General features: G+C 42.7%; 1 protein-coding gene across 3 annotated transcripts in view; it reads left to right on the forward strand.

The window, feature by feature from the left end:
- Positions 1-20625, forward strand: part of MAD1L1 (mitotic arrest deficient 1 like 1) — a 380463-nt gene that overhangs the window by 170029 nt on the left and 189809 nt on the right. For all 3 annotated transcript variants that reach the window (XM_037385754.1, XM_037385755.1, XM_037385756.1), the window contains one exon: positions 17552-17608. In XM_037385754.1, the coding sequence (XP_037241651.1) occupies positions 17552-17608 (57 nt within the window). The remainder of the gene's footprint in view (positions 1-17551; positions 17609-20625) is intronic.

Raw genomic sequence — 20625 nt, forward strand, 5'->3', positions numbered from 1 at the left:
TATTTTAAATTTTTAAAGGAAGTCAACAAGAAGCTTGAAAAATTCCACTATTATTGGTATATAAAACCCCGATGATATATTCAGTAGCTATGAATGTGAACAGTGTAATTCTTTTGTAGAGGTTAAGTAGACTATCTTGTGTAATGGGAGAGTTTTCTGAGGCTTCTTTGTGTGAAGACTGCTACCGTACATTATTTATGTACACAAAGAAACAATGAGCATCTGTATCAGTATTAATTTATGGGAGAATCTCTTGAGAGCCTACAAACTCTGAATTTTTCTTAGGGCTGTGCAATGCAGTTGGGAACTGGCCTAATGGTAGAGACCATAAACCAAATGAACTTTGTGGCAGATATTATTGCTAAGCTGTTATCAACCCTACCTTTGGCAATTATATTCTGACTACTCTTAATGTTATTAACTGTTCATACAGATGCAGTGTTCTTCACTTCCTAATCATCTGGTTCATTCTCTTCTCTAAGAGGTCATCTCATTAGTGGAAAGTGCAGCCTTAGGACAGATCAGTTCCATAACCTGCCTTTCTCAAGTATTCAGATAAAATGTGTGCTCCTTTGACTGCCGTGGATCTAGTTACACCTAGCAAAATGAGCGTGCTGGGTTCTGAAGCATTCTGTGACCTTTTTTTATGAAGAAAGGTGTTAGGACAGGAGTGACGTCTGCACGACTGTGGTGACAAAACCGTATTTCTCTAGATGGGAACATTCAAGCAGTGGCTAAATCACCTCCAGCTGTTATTTGCCTTCTGTCTGAGGGTGTGAAAGGGCAAGAGCACCTGCTTGCAGAGTGCTGCAAGGAGACTCACCTTGTTCCGAAAGCCTTGGCTGGAGGTTCCTGGGCCTCTGATGCTGCCGTTCCTATTAGATGGAGGTTGCTCTGTCGGTGCCGTTTGCTCTAAGATCATCTGAGTGTACTTAATTCTAGCTCAGCTGCAGCATGGCAGCATGCAGAGCTGTTGAAAAGAGAGGAGTTGTTAGCATTATGTATGGTATTTATTTAGAGTTGCTCATTGTGCTTGGCGGAGGCTGCCTGGGGGCTTGTGATGAGCACAGAACTACCTATGCAAATGTATGCAATTCCTGGGAATGTGTATAACAGTATAAAATACATGATTAGTCTGAAATTCTTTCAACATACGTGATACCAACCATATCTAAGCTTGTTTGAAAGTATCAGTTAATTTTTTTGGTTTATTATTACTACCAAAATGCACAATGTAAATACATGTGTATACATACCTACGTGTTCTTAAGGCATGTTCAGGAATGCACATCCAAAGAACTCCAGATGACTAGCTTTATGCTCTTAAAATAACATAGTGTCCCAGGGTAATTTTACAGGGTTTTTACTGCTTTGCTGTTTACGTGCATTTCTGAAGACGGTAGGTGAGACTATCATAGCTATATAGAGAAATGGCATTTATTTTCACAGTGCGGCATGACCTTATCTTTCATAAGTGGCATTTCCTCTCAAGATAATGAATACCTTTTTATTTAGGCCAGGCAAGACCCAGATTCATTGTGTCTGATATCTACAGCCCATCAACACTTCATACATTACAGTAATTATTGCGGATATTAGTTTCTGTTGCATTCCACTTGCTCTTTGGATTCAACTTGTTTCAGAACAGCAGAGGGGATTGAGAGAGGGAAAAGGTCACACTTGAGTCTTTGTGAACATCTTGGAGCTGCTGAATGGCACAAATATTGCCACTCCTACAACAAATGTACATTTTATATACCCTTCCTGTATGGCCTCTTCCACAAAGAGTGGGTCACCGTTTTGGCATTTGTCAGCCTAGGATGGAGAGGCCAGCAGGTGTTGCTCTGAGGTCAGCTACTTTTAGGCAAAGGCGAATCTTCATAGCTGATAATCTGCTTAGTTAAGAAGAAAGAAAATTTAAGCGTGAACAGGAGGTTAAAAAAACAGTGTTCCCAATTATTACTTGCAAATATTTACAGAAGGGAGCTATCTGTCATGCTTTGTGTTCCCTTACCCTGGCTCTGTTGCTTGATTTAATTTTGCCTGCAGCATTAGCTCCGTGTGTACTCACCGCATCCCTTGTAATGCCCATCCACTAGCGAGCCTGTGCATGCCTCTGAAATGGAACTCCCAGCCTCAGAGCATCCCATGCTGTGCAATGGAGGAGCAATTCAATACATCTTGTACCTTTGTGGCAGGAGCTAATAACTGAGATTATCTTGGCATATGTTCTGACTTCTTTCCTTTCCTTGCCAAATGGAGATCTTTTATATTTCTGTAGCACAGCTTTGCTAGACAGGCATTCAGGTGCGAGGAAACTCAGAGGCTTCTAATGGGACCATCAAGCTGTTTCACCTTTTGCCTTGTCAGTCTGCATTTGCTAGAGCGAGAAGCGATTGCAAGTTGCTGGATTGCTTTCCTGAAATGAGTTGCTGTTTGGTTCACTCAGAGAAGATAAACACTCGCATCTCAAAAATATCAACCTGTCTGGCATCTTTGTTGGCAGCCTCAGCAGAAGGGCCAAGGAACAAATGGACCATGTCTAAGATAAAATTGCAGTGCTCCCTCTGGAGTTAATCCTTTCAGCCCAAAACTGAGAAGCACTGATGGGGCAATGTAAGGAAATTTGCAATTCTGTTCCTTCTGCTCTGTCTATTTTATGGATAGACAAAGGACTTGGGCCCCAGATTGATTAATCCTGCCCTTTGCCCTCACAGTAACTCTCCTGCAAGTTTTTACAATGACGATTAAACTGGCGGTCGGCAAACAGAATATGTATCACACTTCTGCTATGCAAGGATGGTTTCTTTTCTGTTAATTTTTTTTAACCCTTGCATACCTTTTTTTTTAAGTAAGGGAAGATATTAAAGATACTGACTGATGGAGTTTTGGATTACAGTCCATTTTGGTAGCCTTCTCCACTTCCCTACAGGAGAAAATAATTAAATAATTTAACTTTGAGAGAGCTGTAAATCTCTGCAGAGCTGGCATGGGATTAGCCTCCATCACCACAGAGGAGAAGGCTCCGAGGAGGTCCTGGGCTGCTCGCTGGCAAACCCCATGTGCTGCACAAGATCTGCCATGGAGTTGCAAGGAAGGACTTTACAGGAGTAGTGAAGGACCTTAACACTAGCCAAACTCCTTGGAAAGAGAAATCAGAAGGTTTTCTGCTCCTTGGATTCTGTGAGAGCCTCCTTCAGGCTTGAAAGAAGAAGCATAGGATTAACAGGAGTAATTAAAAACGATAATTAAGTTGGCTGCTTTGATGAATGCTGGAAAGCTAGAGACTGGGAATGTTGTGGGCAGTCAGACTAGCTGTGGGAAGGAGGAGGAGGGTGACCAGACAGGTTGGAGCAAGAGCTGTGAAATAAAACTTCCAGTTATTTTGAGAACTGATTATTCAATATTAAAAAACCGAGTTTATTGGAAATTTTCCTGCACATGCTTTCCAGAAACTAGATCATCTCTGGGAATGACTCAGATTCCTCCAGCTCTGTTGTTCATTGATATATTTTCACTTTTCTTATGATGTGGATGGTTGCTTAATAATAGTTTTGAGTCTACTTCTATATTGGATGACTCTTGCCACAAGATAGCTGCATGAACACTTCTGGTGCTTTAATGGCTGCACTTAATAGTATGTTGAATCTGATACGTAGAAAAGACTAGAATTTAGTCCAGGATGGCCCACAGGAGCTTGAGTTTTCAGAGAAGACTCTATCAATAACATAAAAGCTTTCTTCAAGTTATGGGTGTGGGGGAGTCTTCAGGGCATCCGCAGTCACAAGCATGTTTCCCCTGTGTACTCATGGTTTAAATACCAGCTTCAGTTTGCCTACAGAGAGCAGTTCCACGGTAACGGTGAGCCTGAGCGCTGCTGCTGCATGGACTGCACCAACGAGAGCATCGTGGCTGGGTGTCATGTTTTGCACGTGATAGATGCTGCCTGTGTTACCTCTTTGTCTCTGTCCCTGCTTATCTCAGTGTGGCACAGTTACTAACTGATGCTGTGACGTAGCTGTGCGCCTTCTCCCATCCCTCATGCTTCAGTCTTCTGGAAAACGAGAGGCAAAAGTGTTTGTGCACTTCATACATTTGAATGCCTTCATGTCTCTTTTATCCCTCCTTCCCACACCCCATCCTTTTCTGTTTCTTTATATTTTTGCCATGTTTCTTCTACCTTGTTAGGCACCTCCTTCCCAACAAATCATTAAGCAATAACAAGAGAAACAACAACAAAAAAAATAATCTTGCTGTTTCCTTCAAGTGCTTGCTTTGCATTTGTTGCCTATTTATAGATTATTCACTTATGCCACGGTAGCAGTCAATTAGAAATGTGGTGAATCCTTCCTTCAAGAGCGTGCCAAGAGAGGATCTTTTTAGTTTGCTTACTTTTTTGATGTTTTTTTGCTGGAACCTCTACAGTGTGCTTAAATTCCATTGGGATTTGTTTATTTTTAATATATTATCAAATAAAAGTAGAAGAGTTTTGCTCCTCTTCCAGGAAGTTACAGAAGCATGACCATGGTGTGCAGGGATATTTGATTTGAGCGTGATAAAAATGTATTTTATACATGTCTTTTTCTTCTAGTTGTCATCTTGGAGGATCCTTTACTTTTTCAGTGTAAGGAATGTCTTCTGATAGAGGCTACTGTTAAACACACCACTCCCCCCCCCCTTTTTTTTTTTCTTTTTTTCCCCCTGCAACTTCAGCCTCTAAATCCTAGTGTATCTGTAGTACAAAACTGACGAGCTATATTATAATTGTAAATTGTGACTGCCCCTGTGGCCTTGCAAAGGACATATGATCTTTGTGCTTTGTTTTCTCCTTTTGTTGAGCGGGGTTGGTGCTAATCATCTTCAGCCCCTCCTGGGGTGTTGGAGAGGTGAAGGAAGTTTATACTGGTATATCCCGAGCAGTGAGGCAGGAGCTGTGGGTGAAACACAAGTACATCACAGGTGAGATGTTGCATTAGACCTACATTAATAAACTCAGCTGGACTTTTGCTGGCTCCACGGGACATGCTGAGGTGTGGAGCTTTGCCAGGGTTTTTGCAGGGAAGCTTGTCTGCAAGGAGGCTGGAAACCGCTGATTTATGTAATACCTGGAAATGTCAGTGCTAGCGTTCTCCTTCAAGACTGGGAGCTCATCGTGGGTAGGTATGTGTTGGGAGAAGAAACTTTGCAATTTTTTTCTTAATGCTGCTCATTACATATTGCAATGCTGTAATTTTACGTAAGGTTGGTTATGCTTTTACAAAACCAATTTAGAAAGCAAATACAGTTTTAAACTGGGTCTCTGCATTTGCCAGAGCCTCTGCAAAATGGTTTTAGCAGCCAGTAGCTGTACTAGTTTAGGATATTTTTTAAACTTTTTTGTTCCCCCCTTACTGCTCTTTGTTTTTATGCCATGGTATCCTGGCTTGACAACCAGGACAGGGCAGAGTCATCTGGGGACCCAGAGAACAGGTATAAAATTCTAAGAGAAATTGCTGCTTGGCCTCAAGTGTGAATATACCTTCTGTGTTGAAGAGGAGAGTCTCTCTGCTGAACTTGTCTTGCTCACAGTGCTGTACAGAAGATACAAGAAAATGAAGGTACAGGATAAAGGACAGTTACTGTATTTGGTTTTTTGTCTCACCTCCTGGTATAGGAGTTGATTTTTTGCTCTGGACCCTCCTCGGTCAGTTGCATTTAGAGCAGCCATCAATGCAGATCAGCTGTGCTAAGCACACTGTGACATTTGGAAATCCCTGTCTGGAAGGGGAATTGAGCAATGAGCTTCTGCTAATTATAATAGCTATGTTTGAAATGTAATGTTTGCTTTATTGAGCAAAATCCAACTACACACCCAGACTAGAGTCTGGAAATACTCTGGCAGCAAAGGAGACAGGTCATCAGCAAACGCATTCCCAGAGCAGAAGCAAGGGCAATACAAGCATTGCTTTGTCACAGCAAACATTGCACAGTTTTTGTCCGGGGGTTAGCGTTGTTACCTAGCAACTTCCAAGAGTGTTTGAAATTTGTTGGAGACCCTCCGAGGCTTAGGCACTTTACCCTCTGTCTTCTGTTCTGCTGTATGCCAAAAATACACCGGCTATAATTTTGCAAGCCAAGGGTAGCGGTGGCTTAAACGCCTCCTTGACCTTTATTTGAGTTAGCACAACCTGTGCCAGCAGTACTGAGAACCAGGAGAAGAAACCAAACTAGATTAAAATTAACCCAGTAGAAGAAAAGTTTGATTTAAACATGGATCTTCACTTCCCCAATGGCATTTGCTGGCTGGCTTAAAACTATTTCCCTGGGAAGTACGCTGACACGCCTGAGGGCTCCTGTTCGGAGTGTGTTTGTGGGGATAGCAGTGAGATACAGTTAGGGACAGGCCTCACAGCACACTCGTATCATTAAAGACATCTTTTCTGAACTACTGCCACACATCACCAGCTGACAAACAGCCTCGGGCAGCTTAGAGGAAGGTACTGCCATTGGGTACTTGGGGGTGCTAAGGTCACGGGGAGCTGTTCAGTAGCCTTGTTTTAATAGTTAGAAAGGTTAGTCAAAATGAACGTGTGATGTTAGGAGACTTGTATAAAAGAACACCACAGCCATGCTGCTTAGCTTTCTATATTCTTTGTTTCATCCAGTTATAGAGCTTCTGGCTGGGATCTAATCCATGCATAAAACCCTCTCCCTCACCATTGCTTCCGTCTGGGGCAGAGGCTTTCCATGTATACCACTTGTCTGAATTTCTATTCAGATTCTATCTCCTCTGAAAAGTTTCTTTTAACTCATAACCAAGTATTAGTGTTTCTCTCTAAAGACACTGGCCATCCACCTGTGTCTTCAGAAGCATTGCTACCCTTAGGCTGTAAGGGTGTAGAGACCTCTTCTTGGCAAGCAAGAATATTTTCCAGGTATTCAGCTGTCAGCCCACTGGAAAGAAAATGTTCCTTTGTGGTCGGCAGACTGACAGTAGCTCTTTATGCCTTTAAATTAAAAGTGTCACACTCACATAAATCATTATAACAGCACTGTATGCAAACACAGTGCCTGAATCCACAGTAGTTATGAGATGACAGTGAACTGGGGTGAATACCCTTATTCTTGACTTTGAGAAGTGCAGTGACAATGAATCATTCTTAGTGATGAGATGCAGCAGTGCTGACTCACTGGGCTGAAATTAGAAGGGCTTTTTTAGGTAGAGATGTAATTCCATCATTTTTTCTGATGAATGGATTAGAGTGAACATTTTTGTTGACTAATTTACAGACTTCATCAACTAAATGTCATTTCTTTCCCTCTAGCTATCAAACCTAGTTGGAAGCAACTGATAGGGGGAGTACTTGGATCCAGGGAGGTGGTACTGGAAAAATGCGTAGGAAGGAGTGGCAGAAAAGTTCACAATTTGGTAGAGATGGTGGGTGTCATATTGCCACCACTTTCAGTGTTTGAGATTCCCTTTTTCAGGGTTTGGTGAGCGCTAATGTTTGCTTTCATCAAGAGAGGGGTTTTGGAGCTTGAGCTCATTCTGCTGATAATCTGAAGAGGCACAGGAGGGAATAACTTCTGGAGTTAAAATTTTGACAGAATATTAAATAAATGCACAAACATTTGCGGCTCCTTTCCCCAGCCAACTCATCGTCACATCTAATAGCAAGGGTTTCTATTCCTGATAGCTACCGTGTCATCTGCTTGTAGTCTCTAGCACTGCTTCCCAGTTCAAGAAGGTTTAATACAACCTGAAGAAAACATTGTGCTCACCAGATCCCAGAATTGCTTATAGTGCCCATTTTCAGATCACTTAAATAGCAACGAATGACCTGATTCCCAGAGGTGCTACTTTTGTTTCAGAACCTTGTGCTGGTGCCCCTTCATTTCAGCTTTAGGTTCGATCACAGCACAGTAAAATTAATTCTCTTTAGTGTCCTCCAAATGATTTGTATTCCTTGCCCTTTTTGCTATTTCCCTGTGGAATGGGCTGATACTTTCCTAATATTTTTTAGTTGCACTAATACATTAATAATCTCGTTTTCTCCTGGCAGGAGATTTGCGGTCAACCCTCAATGGAAAGATTTTATGCCAGGTTATCTTTTTGCTGTTGGGTTAAAAATTTTTCTAGGGGAGCAGCAAAAGAGAAGGGAATCCCTGCTACAACTGCGCACTCAGAGGCTTTTCTGAGGCAGGAATATATCTGAGCCCACAAAGAGAGCATTAGTGGCAGAGGCTTTTCTGATGGGTGTTCCAGTGATGGGGAATGACTCCTTTGGAGAGTCCGCCAGCACCCGGCAGTCGCTTGTGTGTGTCTGGGAGATGCTGTACTGGCCGACTGCATAATGCTCGAAGCTATTGGCTTGGCAGAGTTTCATCAGTCAGGCTGCCCTTTGCTGTTGAGGAAGCAGCTGCAAACTCACATTTTTTGTTTGGCAATGTGTTCTCTCCCCAAGGGCTGCAGCACCATTTGATTAGGATGGAGGGAAGGAGACCTACTGCAAAAGTGTATCGTTCCCAGCAGAGCTGTGCTAATCTCTTGGTCTTTGCTCCTTCTTAGCAAGGTGTTGAATGAAAGCATCAAGGAAAAACAGTAGAGAAGAACTGCTCGGCTGTTACCCCTCAATCTTGCCTCAACCTCAGTTGCAGCTCAGAGAGTAAAACAACAAATGCTTGCTCTTGTTTTGAGATATTTTTGCAAATTTAATGCTTTTTTGTCACATGAAACTTCTGGTAACACCTGAGCCCCTTATTTTCCTACCTACCTGCACCTGCCTGCTTTCTTTATAAGTGTTTCAGTCTAGCATAGGACTGTCTGATCTCCGAAGACTCATCCTTTCCTGAATGTAATGCTCTGCATTTTTCCATCTCCCAATTTGCTTTGGTGCTGCGTTCCTTACCTGACAGCATCTGCCTGGGAGATTTTGTGAACAGTGTTGATGAAATAGATTTAGAGAAGTTCAGAATCTTCCTCCAAGTTTTACGTTTTATTACAGTTGTGAAGGTCACCTTTGCTTTGAGGATCAGGAAGATTAGGTTACCACCACCTCTGAACGTGCCGGTGCTGAGTTCTGCACTTAATATGGTGCTTGATCCTTTTACCTGAGCATGTGGCCCATCAGGTGTGTTTTGTGTCAATAGTGGCACCTCATGCTCAGAGATCACCTTTGGTCAAAGATTTTTGAATGGTTTTGCAAAGTGACTATTATCTTTACATTAGAGAGGGAGAGAATAAAGGAGTTTCAGAGAGTTTAGTGCTTTGCCCTGGGTCTCTTGGCAGTTGTTAGGCAGAGTGGGAACAAAAGCCAGGTTTCTGCCGCAGAACTATGCAGCTTATTTTAAGCTAGGTCAAGTGACTTGCCAGGAATAAGGATGTGGGCAATTTCTGCTTGAAATCCTATCTTTCTCGTATCAGTTGTTCCACAGTGACTTTGTTTACACCCTTTTCTCAGAGCTTAACCAGTGAGGGTTTGGGGTGATTTCATTATAATAAGCTTACTGTCACGAATTCTTGACATTTGTGTTTCTTAGATGGATTGTGTTTCTTAGAAGGAGAGAGTTCAGCCTGTCCTTGAGACTGAAGAGCTGGAGAAAGGCTTGGTTATTATATCTTTGTCCCTAAATCTTGATAGTGTGTTGACAGGAGCCCGTATCTTGCAGATGTTTTCCCTGTATCTTCAGTCATTATAACTATGACTTCAGCAGTTTTTCAATTTGCAGTATCATTTTTTTCGTTTAGCACCCAAGAGCCTTTGCTTTATTCATCCTCCCCGTTGGTAACCAGCTGATTTTTGTCTCTCACTTGGGGGCGGCATTTCCCTGCTGCACACCGAAGCCGGAGAAGAGTGGTTCTCAAGTAAGTGCCAGCTCTTGCTTTTTTTATAAAAACCACCCTTCACTACCCTGCACAAAGCAGTAGCCTTCAGTCCCTGGGTGTTGTGTTTTGCCATGATGCCCGGGAGCGTGAGTCCCTGGAGATGTGGGACATCTTGCTCACAGGCATTCTGGTTTCCTGTCTTGTCTGTCCTTGGCTTGGGGTAAAATTTAGAAGGACTAAATTACATGGAAAACCACATAAGCTGTAGCCTGAAACACATGCTTTTCTTTGGGCTGTAAGCCTATCCACGTAATATAAATTATGTCACTAAGTAATGGTCTCCGTTTTGCACATTGCAGCTTTTCTGCAAGTCAGAATGAGTGTTGCTTCACTACATACAAATTTCTGAAACACACAAAAGTTGTTGGGGAATTTTCCCCTTTGCTTTTGGATCAGATGGAGGGCCACCCCCGCCCCCTCCAGTTTTGCTCCTGTAAGATAATACGGTGGTTTTGATGCTTTTGAGACAGCACCAGGGTTTATTTGTAGCTGTTATTTCCCACTTTATAAAGGATGTGCATTTGATTTTATAACCACGAGAACTTTTTTGAGAACAGCAAAATTGAATCTGTAAAGCAGTGGGGAAATCTTTTAGCAGTGTCTGATACTAAACAGTCTTCCTGATTGTGATCTCAATTGATGCAATTTTGTGAAAGATCAGTAGTTTCATCTACAAAGCATCACAATATTTTAAATTAGAAATGACCATTTAATCCAGTGTAATTTTGTAGTGCGTTTCAGAGATGCCAAAACAATACTATACTGCTAGCAGTCTGCAGTGATGGTGGGCTAATGGGTTGAAGGTGGAAGGTACTGGCTACCATCGTATAAACGGATATGTAACTTGAAAGTATAAACAGGCAAATTCATGCATTAACTGTTGAAAGCTGAATCCCATGAGTGAGATTTCAGATTGAACACTAATGAAAATTTCATTTCAGTTCTCACAATATTTTAATATGCAGGATCACAGTATGCAAATAAACTGAAGTCTAACTGCAAGTGGCTGATGAGTTACTTCTGCCTCCGTCTCTGCCACCCCCATAAGTAAGCTGTCTGTGGCTTTTGTGAAATCAAAGTTTTCCTTCTGTTTTCCCCACAAGTCAGAATCTTACAAAAATATCTTTGTGTGCAAGTTAATTAGTGACTGCAACCTTCTCTTCAAAGTATTATCATGATACTACTGTGTTGTTCCACGTAACTCATCAGCGTGGTGCATAGAGCTATATGCTTTTAGGTTTGATTGAACTGTAAGTGTTGTAATCAATGCTTTCCTTACTAGAACTGTCCGGGGAGTGCAGCCATGTTTTTGCATTTCCTTCTGTATTTCAGCTGCAGCTTTGATGCACTATATTTTACTTGTGTCTCCCAGGTCTGACAGAAACAGGCAATGCTGTGCTTTTTTTCTTTTTTCTTTTTTTTTCTCTTCTTTTCCTTCCTTCTTCCCTAGTCTATGGCATCAGATAAGATACGCTGCCTTGGACCCTGTTACAGGTCACATCACGCTTTAACCACACTTTAAGGCCATCTAGCCTGATCAAAGAAGCTTCATCTTGTATTTTATTTTGTAAGTGATCAGATAAATAAGTTACTGTGACATTACCCAGGGAATGGAGAGCAGCCAGCACAAGGCAACTGAAATGATTGGGCATGTTAGAACATAGAAGATTCCGTAATTCTGTGATCGGTAGCTGATATATCCTTGTAAATTTAAATTGTGTGTTAACTTTCTCAAAGAGAAGAGGCAAGAATTTATCTTAGAAGTTAATTAATTTGAAATAGCTATTAATTAACATTATACCTAAATTTGCCAATCGTCACACTTGACTTGAATTTGCATACAACTGTTGCATATAAAATACTGCTAAGGGTGTCTGGGGCTTTGGCATGCTGTAAAAATGCCATGTTTTGCAGCTGTGTTACAGCTCTGCCAGGCTGAGCCTCCTCTTCCCCTCCCATGTGGTCGTGCTGCCCTTCCAGCAAGTGGCCTTCCTTCTGGGGACCTGCAGTTGGGATTTAGAGCTGTGAAAGCACAACCCTGGAATAGGCAGCTATGTGTGTTCTCAGATATTTCACCCTGATAAGGAAGAATAAAAATGACTCCCTTTTTAATTTGAGGTACTGAATGTGCTGCTTGTTTCTCTCCCTTGTAAAGTACCTACATTGTATTATGTGACTGTTAAGATAATCATGTTTTTTGATGAAAGCATAAGACTAAAATGATGTTTCCAAATGAAGGTTGTTTTGATTTATCCCCTGTATGCAGCACGCATAATTTTGCTTCCCTAACTCTTTGAAGCAAGCTTTAATTTTATGGCTCTGGCTGTTGCTACTATTGTGCAGTGCCATACCTATGAGCTATTCAATGTGCAACATCGAGGAGTAAATTAATGCAGGTCCACAAAGAGAGTGCTTCGATTTGCTAATTGCTTGTAGAGCAGAGGGTATTGTTGTGTAGAGAAAGACCGTTCATTAGAGATTGAGTAGCTAATTTTTTCCTACAAGTGAGTCTCACATTTGAGCTGCTTGCCTATCGGTCAGGGTAGCTGGCTCACGACCAGCCCCCAGAGAAGAACGTGGGGCTGCTGATGCAGTCAGTGTTAACACCTGCGTTGTAACCACCGGATTGCTTTACTTTCATTCATTAAGCTCTCCCTGACCAGTTTCCTCCAGCGTTGTCAGTGAAAGCTGACTTTTGGAAGGTGTAGAAGATGAATTATTGATGCAGGGAAGCAAACTAAAACAACTCAGAATGGTCTCTTCAGGATCTGAATCAGTTCCTCTCCATTCCTGCTCCTCGTTCAGCGCTGAGCTGCGGCATCCCTGCAAGGCCGGAGCACAGGTTATCATTCCCTTCTGGCCACTCTCTTAGGATGGCAGTAGCATTGACAGTAGATTAGACTATTGTCATGTAAGATGGATGTTTTGAATTGACGAACCCTGCTTTCGGAGGCTTAAAGTAATTGACTGAATACTTGAGAGCATTCTTTTTTCCTGCTTTACTGCTTGATTTTGTTTTACCTGGTTGTGCTGCCTTCAGTAGGCAAATTGGACTTTACATATATTTGTATATCTGATTCTTAATATCTGTTAGCTTATCAGATTTCTTAATGCTTGAGCTCAGTGATCTGTGGGAATTTAACATGTGTATTAAGTAATGAGAATTTCCTTGGAGCTTTAAGTTAACGTTTATGCATCGTCTGAAAATTCAGCATGCAAGCTACTGAGAGATCCCTGAGATACCAAGGTGAATGTGATCAATCAAAAAGCCTGTAAAACAGAGCGGAGCTACTTATAGGTAGGACGTTGCTTTTGCCAGTGCAGAACTCTGGCAAACTGCTCCAGCACCTGCTGCAGATCACCCACCCTTGCCTGCGGGTGCGGGGGTCCAGGGCCCTTGCACGCCATCTCCTCCCTGACCACCTGAAATGACTCGGGTTCATTGCTTGTGCTTTCATTGGCTGGGAGTGGCCAGAGCCAATTGAACTGAGAAATCCGACAGTTCATTCCTGAAAAAGTCTATTCCAAGAAACGGTATTTCTTTCAGGTCTTCCCTGGCAGATGCCCCAAGGGGGGCTGGGCGCAGGGGCGCAGCACACTGTCAGGCACTGGTCCAGGGCCCTGCAGCTCCTTCCTTCCACGCCTGTGGTGGCTGACAGCTCCTCCGATGCATTCTTGATTAAGTGAGATGTGGGGATAAGTTCAGAGCCTAATTTCTTCTTCATAATTAAAAATGTGTGCATCTGCCATGCTGCTGGTGATTAGGTTGTATTTTCTTGTGGCCTAGAAGGAACATGGCAGTGAATCACTTTGCAAGCAGCTGTCCTCTAACAGCTGAGCTAGGTTCAATATTTGATTTAAGCTAATATAAAGTCTGGGGTAGGGCTAATGTTTACAAACTAGATGTGATAAAGCATTATCATCTGTTCACAGCCAGGCGAGAGCAGGCACAGAGGACCCCACTGCAAGTTTGGGCTTTCGCTTGTGCTTCCACATCTGCCTGCGTAGGTGGGCACGGGCAGGAGGGTCCCCGCACCGGCTGCGAGCACATCAGACAGCATCAGCTGTGCTGGGAAAGCCTCCTTCATTACAGCTCTATCATTGTAATGGCTCTCGATGCATTAAATATGTCCCTTTTGCTCTTCTGTGAGAGTTGTAGTCAAACTATACATTAAAAATCTTTTAATCTTCATGAATCATTTCTTCCAGCAATCTAGTCAGTTTAGTTGCTGCTCTCTGGATTCCCACTAGTTAGCTACTCTTTCCCTTTGAGATGAGCTGCCTAGAAATAAATGCAATGAAGAAAACCTACTTTCTTATCCGGTGGCTTTTCCAAATCATCTTGATCTGCTGTTACCGTGCTGCTGTTTCAGACTTGCTGTCCAGGTTTGCCTCTAGGTTGCTGTGGGATAGCAGCTTGAGAGGTTTGTACTTCGTTATTTTCCTCAAGCCATATTCTATATAAGGTAAATTATGGAATATTTCCTGCTTGTATTTCCGATTTCTCCCATCCCTTTGTATTATTCCTCTCTTGTCTAAAATTTTCTGCAGCATCCTCCTGAAGTAAAATGTGTCAGTCTTTTCTATGCTTTTTTTTTCTGAATTTTATCAAGCTCTTGTACTTTAAAATGCTCTTATACCCATTTCCTTAAACAGGTTCCTATAGTGTACTGTTGCCTTAATATTATAAAGAAAAATATTTCCACTGTCAAGGTGACTAAAGCTTGGCACAGTGTGGTGGGTTGACGCTGGTTGGATGGCAGGTGCCCACCACAGCTGCTGTGTCACTCCCCTCCTCAGCTGGACAGGGGACAGAAAATACAATGAAAGGCTCATGGGTCAAGATAAGGACAGGGAGAGATCACTCACCAGTTACTGTCACCGGCAAAATAGATGCAATTTGGGGAAATTAGTTTAATTTATTGTCAATTAAATCAGAGTAGGATTATGAGAAATAAAACCAAATATTAAAGCACCTTCCTCCCATCCCTCCCTTCTTCCCAGGCTCAGCTTCACCCTGTTTTCTCTCCCTGCTCCCTGCCAGTGGCGCAGGGGAACGGGGAATGGGGGTTGCAGTCAGCTCATCACTCCTTGTCTCTGCTGCTCCTTCCTCCTCAGGGGGAGGGTCCTCACACCCTTCCCCTGCCCCAGCCTGGGTCCCATCCGTGGGGTGCAGCCCTTCAGGAACAGGCTGCTCCAGCCTGGGCCCCCGCGGGGTCACAAGCCCGGCCAGCAAACCTGCTCCAGCCTGGGCCTCTCTCCATGAGCCCACGGGTCCTGCCAGGAGCTGCTCCAGCGTGGGCTTCCCATGGGGTCACAGCCTCCTTCGGGCGGGCACCCACCTTCTCCGGCACGGGGTCCTCCATGGGCTGCAGGTGGGGATCTGCCCACCCCCCCACCCACCCCCGTTAACCTCCCCGGGCTGGGGGCACAGCCTGCCTCTCCATGGGCTTCCCTCGAGCTGCCAGGGAATCCCTGGTCTGTTGCTGCCCGGTTTTCTTCCTCCTCCTTAGATCTGTTGTCCCAGAGGTGCTGCCACCATTGCTGATGGGGCTCAGCCTTGGCCAGTGGTGAGTCCATCTTGGAGCTGGCTGGCCTTGGCTCCATCGGACATGGAGGAAGCTTCTAGCAGCTTCTCACAGAAGCCACCCCTGTAGCCTCCCTGCTACCAAAACCTTGCCATGCAAGCCCTATATACCCAGGTTGCTTAGAGAGGTTTTGAAGTTCACCTCCTTGGAGATACTCAGAACCCAGCTGATCCAGAGCCCTGAGAATTCTCATGTAGCTGCCCCTGCTCTGGGCAGGGGATTGAACTGGCCTCTTCCACTCGGAATTACTCCATGATTCTGTAGAAGTATTTACTAACAGGAGACTTAAAGGGAAGAGGCGTGACCCTCAAATTAATCGTAAGCGAATATATAGTTTTAATGGCTCTTTACGTCTAGTTTAGAGTAGGCCAGTAGTTCCCATCTAAAGGTCACTTTCATATAGATAAGGTTAATTGATATACAGAAAAGTTGGGGTTGTTTTTGATCAACACTGTTCAGTCTTGGGGTGTTTTGCAAAGGCTGTGCTAGCATCTCTCATAAATAACATCTCTGAGGGCATGTTTTCTTGTTCTTCTCCATGTGACTCTTCTGGCTCTAGCCTGCTGGTATAATTCTACCTGATTCAATAGTAGTGGGGAAAAAAAAAGTCTTTCCCAGGTGTCTGCAAATTTATAGTTTCCTGATGTTTCAGCATCAAACTTGATGATAATTTTGTTTTTTCTTCTCACTTGCTTGTACATGCGGTCCGTGTTTGGTTGGGACTGGCATCTCCCGCAGTGTTTAATGAGTGTGTTTCATTGCCCTGTGCCAGGTCCCAGGCTTGTATTAAAACCCTTTTCATCTTATTTGAGTGTCTGTTCCTTAAATAATGTCACATCATCCCAGGCCCTGCACAGCAAGAATCTGTAACTTTTTCAGTTTCCGCTGAGCTCTGAGGCTGGGGAAGTCTTGAACTGTTTGGTTGTTTGTTTGCAAAATTGAACTTCTGCTGTGCTGATCCCTAAGACTGTAATTTTATTTTTTGTTTGCTTGCATTTCAGTGCAGTTAGCCTTCAAAGCTCAATTTTTCCTTTTCATTGTAATAAACTACTTGCTATTTGTCTCTGGTTTGGATGTAGTACTCAAAAGAGCCATTTCAAGTGTGGCGAGAGATTGTTAGAGGGACTCAGGAGGGTTTTAATATCTGCTTGAATTTACGTGAATTAGTTTGCAGGAAAGTTTTTTGGGTTCTTGTCTTGTTTAGATACATTTTTAAAATTAGCTTCTCTGTCATCAGTTGTGGCTATTTCTTAGGCTTTCTACTAACCAGAGAAAGGCTGATTGCAGGCTTGCAAAGTGTTGTGAAAGAAAAGATGTGGGAAGATGTGCTCAAGTAGTCTATGTGGCTTCTCTTAGCCGTTACCAAAATACCCATTTCATTTAAAATCCTTTTTCATAAACAAAACTCTAAATGATCCTCCTCTGAGTCAAGTTGCCATTTCTCCCCACATTATACAGGGATAACATAAGATATTTCTGTTCTAGTTTAAGATTCTTTAAATTTCAAATTTCCTCTTAAAAAAGAAAAAGCTTTGGATTGGGTTCTTTTCTCACAGGAATTCAGTAGGGTTGTGTTGCAGAGATTTTCTTGGTATTTTACCACAACAATTTTGAAGGCTTCCAAACCAAACCCTGTACCCCAGAACTTCAAGAGGATATTTTCTGTGAAGTTACCTTGAAACACACACACCTTTCAGGAGCGGAGCAAGCCTCTTCCTTCTCTAAAGTTAAGCTTGGAAAAATTGGGTGGGCTTTAGACTGCTCTTTCTGCAACTTCCAAAGAAATGGAGAAGAGGCACACTTCTCTGGACCACGGGACCAAAATGTGGGATAGCTGATCCAGTGGAATTCTTCTCTGCAATAAACCTGTTCTTTCTTGTGTATGTTGGCTTCAGGCTGTTTGGGACAGGATTGTCTCATGGCATGGGATGCTGATAGGACAGAACAAGACCCAACACTTACAATTCCTTTTCAAATTTGTGAAAATCATGGTGCTCTTGGCTTTTTTGGTTGGAGGGGAGGAAGTGCAGTCTTACTGAACTTCCAAAAATACATCCTAGACTTCATGGTCTTTTTTTTTTTTTTTTTTGTCTTGCAGGCTCAGCTGTCTCAAGTTCTGGAAGAAGTGGGAAATCATAAGCAAAGAGCAGAGATGGTAAGTGTTCATTTTTTTTTACAGAGCAGTAAAGTATACAAAGTTCAGTTCATTTAAACAGCGGATCAGTTCCAAATATTCCAAAATGAATAAAAAATGAGCACTGTAAAAGTTTGTATTGCTACTGCTAGTCTTGGCACTCTGACTCCATACGCACCTGGAACAAGTGTTGGATGAGATCTCGTGGGCTTTCTTCCTTTTTTTTGGCATTTGCCTTTCTCTTTGGTAGGAGCTCTAGATCAGAAGCAAGCGTTTAATTTCATACTGAATTAACTCCTTTCTTTGGGGGCCTTTGGTTCCGTCTCAAGTGTGCGAAGGACAAGCAGATGAGATATGACAGAATTATCACAAACTATTTTTATATAATCTGTTAAGTTTCCGCTGGGTTTGTCTATTTTATTGACAGGTCACTCAAGGACCAAAATTAATAGAGGCTACAAAACCAGGCAGTAGGGAGGTTTATGTGCAGTTTCATGGCTAATGTATGCGGTTCTTCATACTCGGGGATAAATGAGGTGTCATCATTAAACTGTTTTGTGAACCAGTGTGTTTGCTCATGGGCAAGTTGTGGCATTCCTGCAACTTTTTCTAGTCACAAGAAAAACCTGAGCAGTATCCAGGATGTAGACACTCATTCTGTAGATGTGTTTTATACTGGATTAATTTTATTACTAATGAAAAAATAGGCATGTATCACTGGCTAGTAAGTAGATGCTAAACAGACATCTGTTCTAAAATCTAAATTATAAACCACAGTGCCAACACTAGTCTTTTTAGACTTCTGCTTAACTCTACTAGGGCACTGGAGGGCAGAACTGGTGTGCCCCTCCTGTATCAGTAATAGGTTGCCGTACATCTGCTAGTATTTTTTTTTAATTTGTGCTCCTTGCTGTTCCACCATCAGATTTTTCATAATGAGAGTGTTAATTGATTCTGGTTCTGGGGTTATCTTACATTGTGGACAAACATCTCTGTATGCTCAGCCGCTTTCTGTGGTGACACAGGTCAAAACTGGTAGTTCCAGAGAAAACTGAATTAATCCTATTTACCATCTGATCTCATTACATGCTGCTTTGTTAATAGTTTTAAATTCTATACAATCAATTTTGCATTGTGCTCAGTGGACTTACCAGAGGAAGAATTTGCTGCTATGCTTTAAATATTTTGATGTGTAGTTTTTTTAAACATTTCAAAGTTTTTCTTTTTGGCTCATTAAGCCTGGATTTTCAGTTATTTGTTTGCCTTCAAAATTTTGTCATATTTAACAGGCTAGCAGAGAGCTGGAGAAACTGGAACTTCCAGTGTTAAAGCATTAATTGGTGGTGTGCATCATCCATCAGCAGAGGATAAAGCAGCAGTTAGTGTTCAGTGCCTATTCCCAAGGGTTACTCGGTGGAAATCTGCAAGTCTTGTGATCTTCCAGTAAAGCTCACATCAACCTCAGATGAGCAGGCTGTATTCTGTCATGCTTTAGACGATTGGATTCCAGTTGTGAGATGTGGGCTTTATTCAGCATTTTGAATTTTGTTGGGTAAATACAGGAAAATTGCTTCATACAGAGGAAGAGAGATTGTTTTTCCTCTTTTTCCCTTTTGAGGGGAAACCTGACAGTATAGGTCCTTCTTTTCACTGGTGATAGATGGTTCTCCTGCATCCCCAGGCGAAATCTCCCTGGTAGGGAAAGATGTGTCACTTCTCGTCTTCCACAGTGTTGGTGGTGGCAGAGGTCTGTTCACTTGGGATGTGGCTGTTCCAAAGGGCTGTCCAAGGGCTCCAGCGGTTATACTGTCAGCCCCACTCTCCTCCCTGCCATCCAACAAAATTTTCTTTATGTGGTTTTGTTTTGTTGGGTTTTTTTTACCCTTTCCAGATCAGGGTCTCACCTGGATGGCCTTATTTTCAGACTCCTTTAAAGCTGACGCTGCAGCAACTGTTTTGCCTGATTTGGATTCCTGGCATCTCGCCTTCCTTTTCATCCCTCTCCCCGTTTTTCTCACGTGATCCACTGCTTGTTAGATTGATGTTAAGCCTCTGCAGCTGGGGGGAGGCCGAAGGGCTCATCCTGCTCTGGGTGCTGACAGATGTGGATATTGCTTTTCGTCAGCCATTCTGCAAACAAGCTTATGGCCCTAAGTGAAATGGAATAAACACCTGTCAGGTGCTATCGTACAGTCTGATGGATCATTGGGCTGCTTCTGGGATAAACCTCTGTGGAGCGACATCTCTATCACCACCCTGAAGAGTCCTAATGGCTTTGCCACCCTCAGCACTGGAAATGAAGCCATGTGCACTGGGGCTGGTGGACTAGCTGATTGGATCTCACTGATGAGTTTGATGGGCTTCCTTGTCTGCAATGGGGAGCATCTTGGATGCCCTGGTAAATAATTCATTCGTTACATAGCAATATTTAAAAGTAAAATGCTTGTCGGATAAATGAGGTAGGATCGTGGCCTCAGTAAGACAGCATCTGCATGTTCTGTGTCCTTGGCAGGGGAGGACCCTAGCTCAGGGAGTTGTGTCAACAGGGACAAGAAGAGACAAAGGGTGGTTTGTGCTCTAGGGGACACCAGCGCAGGACACAAGGTCTTGCTGGTGGAGGGTGGGATGGACTTGCTGCCCTAACTACAGTCGAATACTCCAGTGCATGCTTTCCTTGCTTGTCAGCTAAAAGTGAGTTTACTACTGGAAGAATAAAAAAAAGAAAAAAAAGAAAAAAAAAAGAAAGAAAAGAAATTTAAACATCTTCAGCTAATTGCAGTTGACAAGACAAAGGCAGTTTAACTTTCCAGTATTAATTAGCAAACCCATACTAATTAGCTTGTATAAGCACAATTCATGCTTCTTTCCCTAAATGCAATTAATATTGCGACTGAAGACGTCTCTGGGCTGTGCCACTGTATCATTAACGTACTTTGCCCTAATTAGACACGGCCAGTAGTAGCTGGAGAAATGAGTTTGTGATTACAACCATAAAAAATCCTCTAATATTTTATATCCTTCAGGGAACTTGAACCTAG

This window comes from Falco rusticolus, chromosome 4 (genome assembly GCF_015220075.1).
Source record: "Falco rusticolus isolate bFalRus1 chromosome 4, bFalRus1.pri, whole genome shotgun sequence".
In the NCBI taxonomy this organism is placed as follows: domain Eukaryota; kingdom Metazoa; phylum Chordata; class Aves; order Falconiformes; family Falconidae; genus Falco; species Falco rusticolus.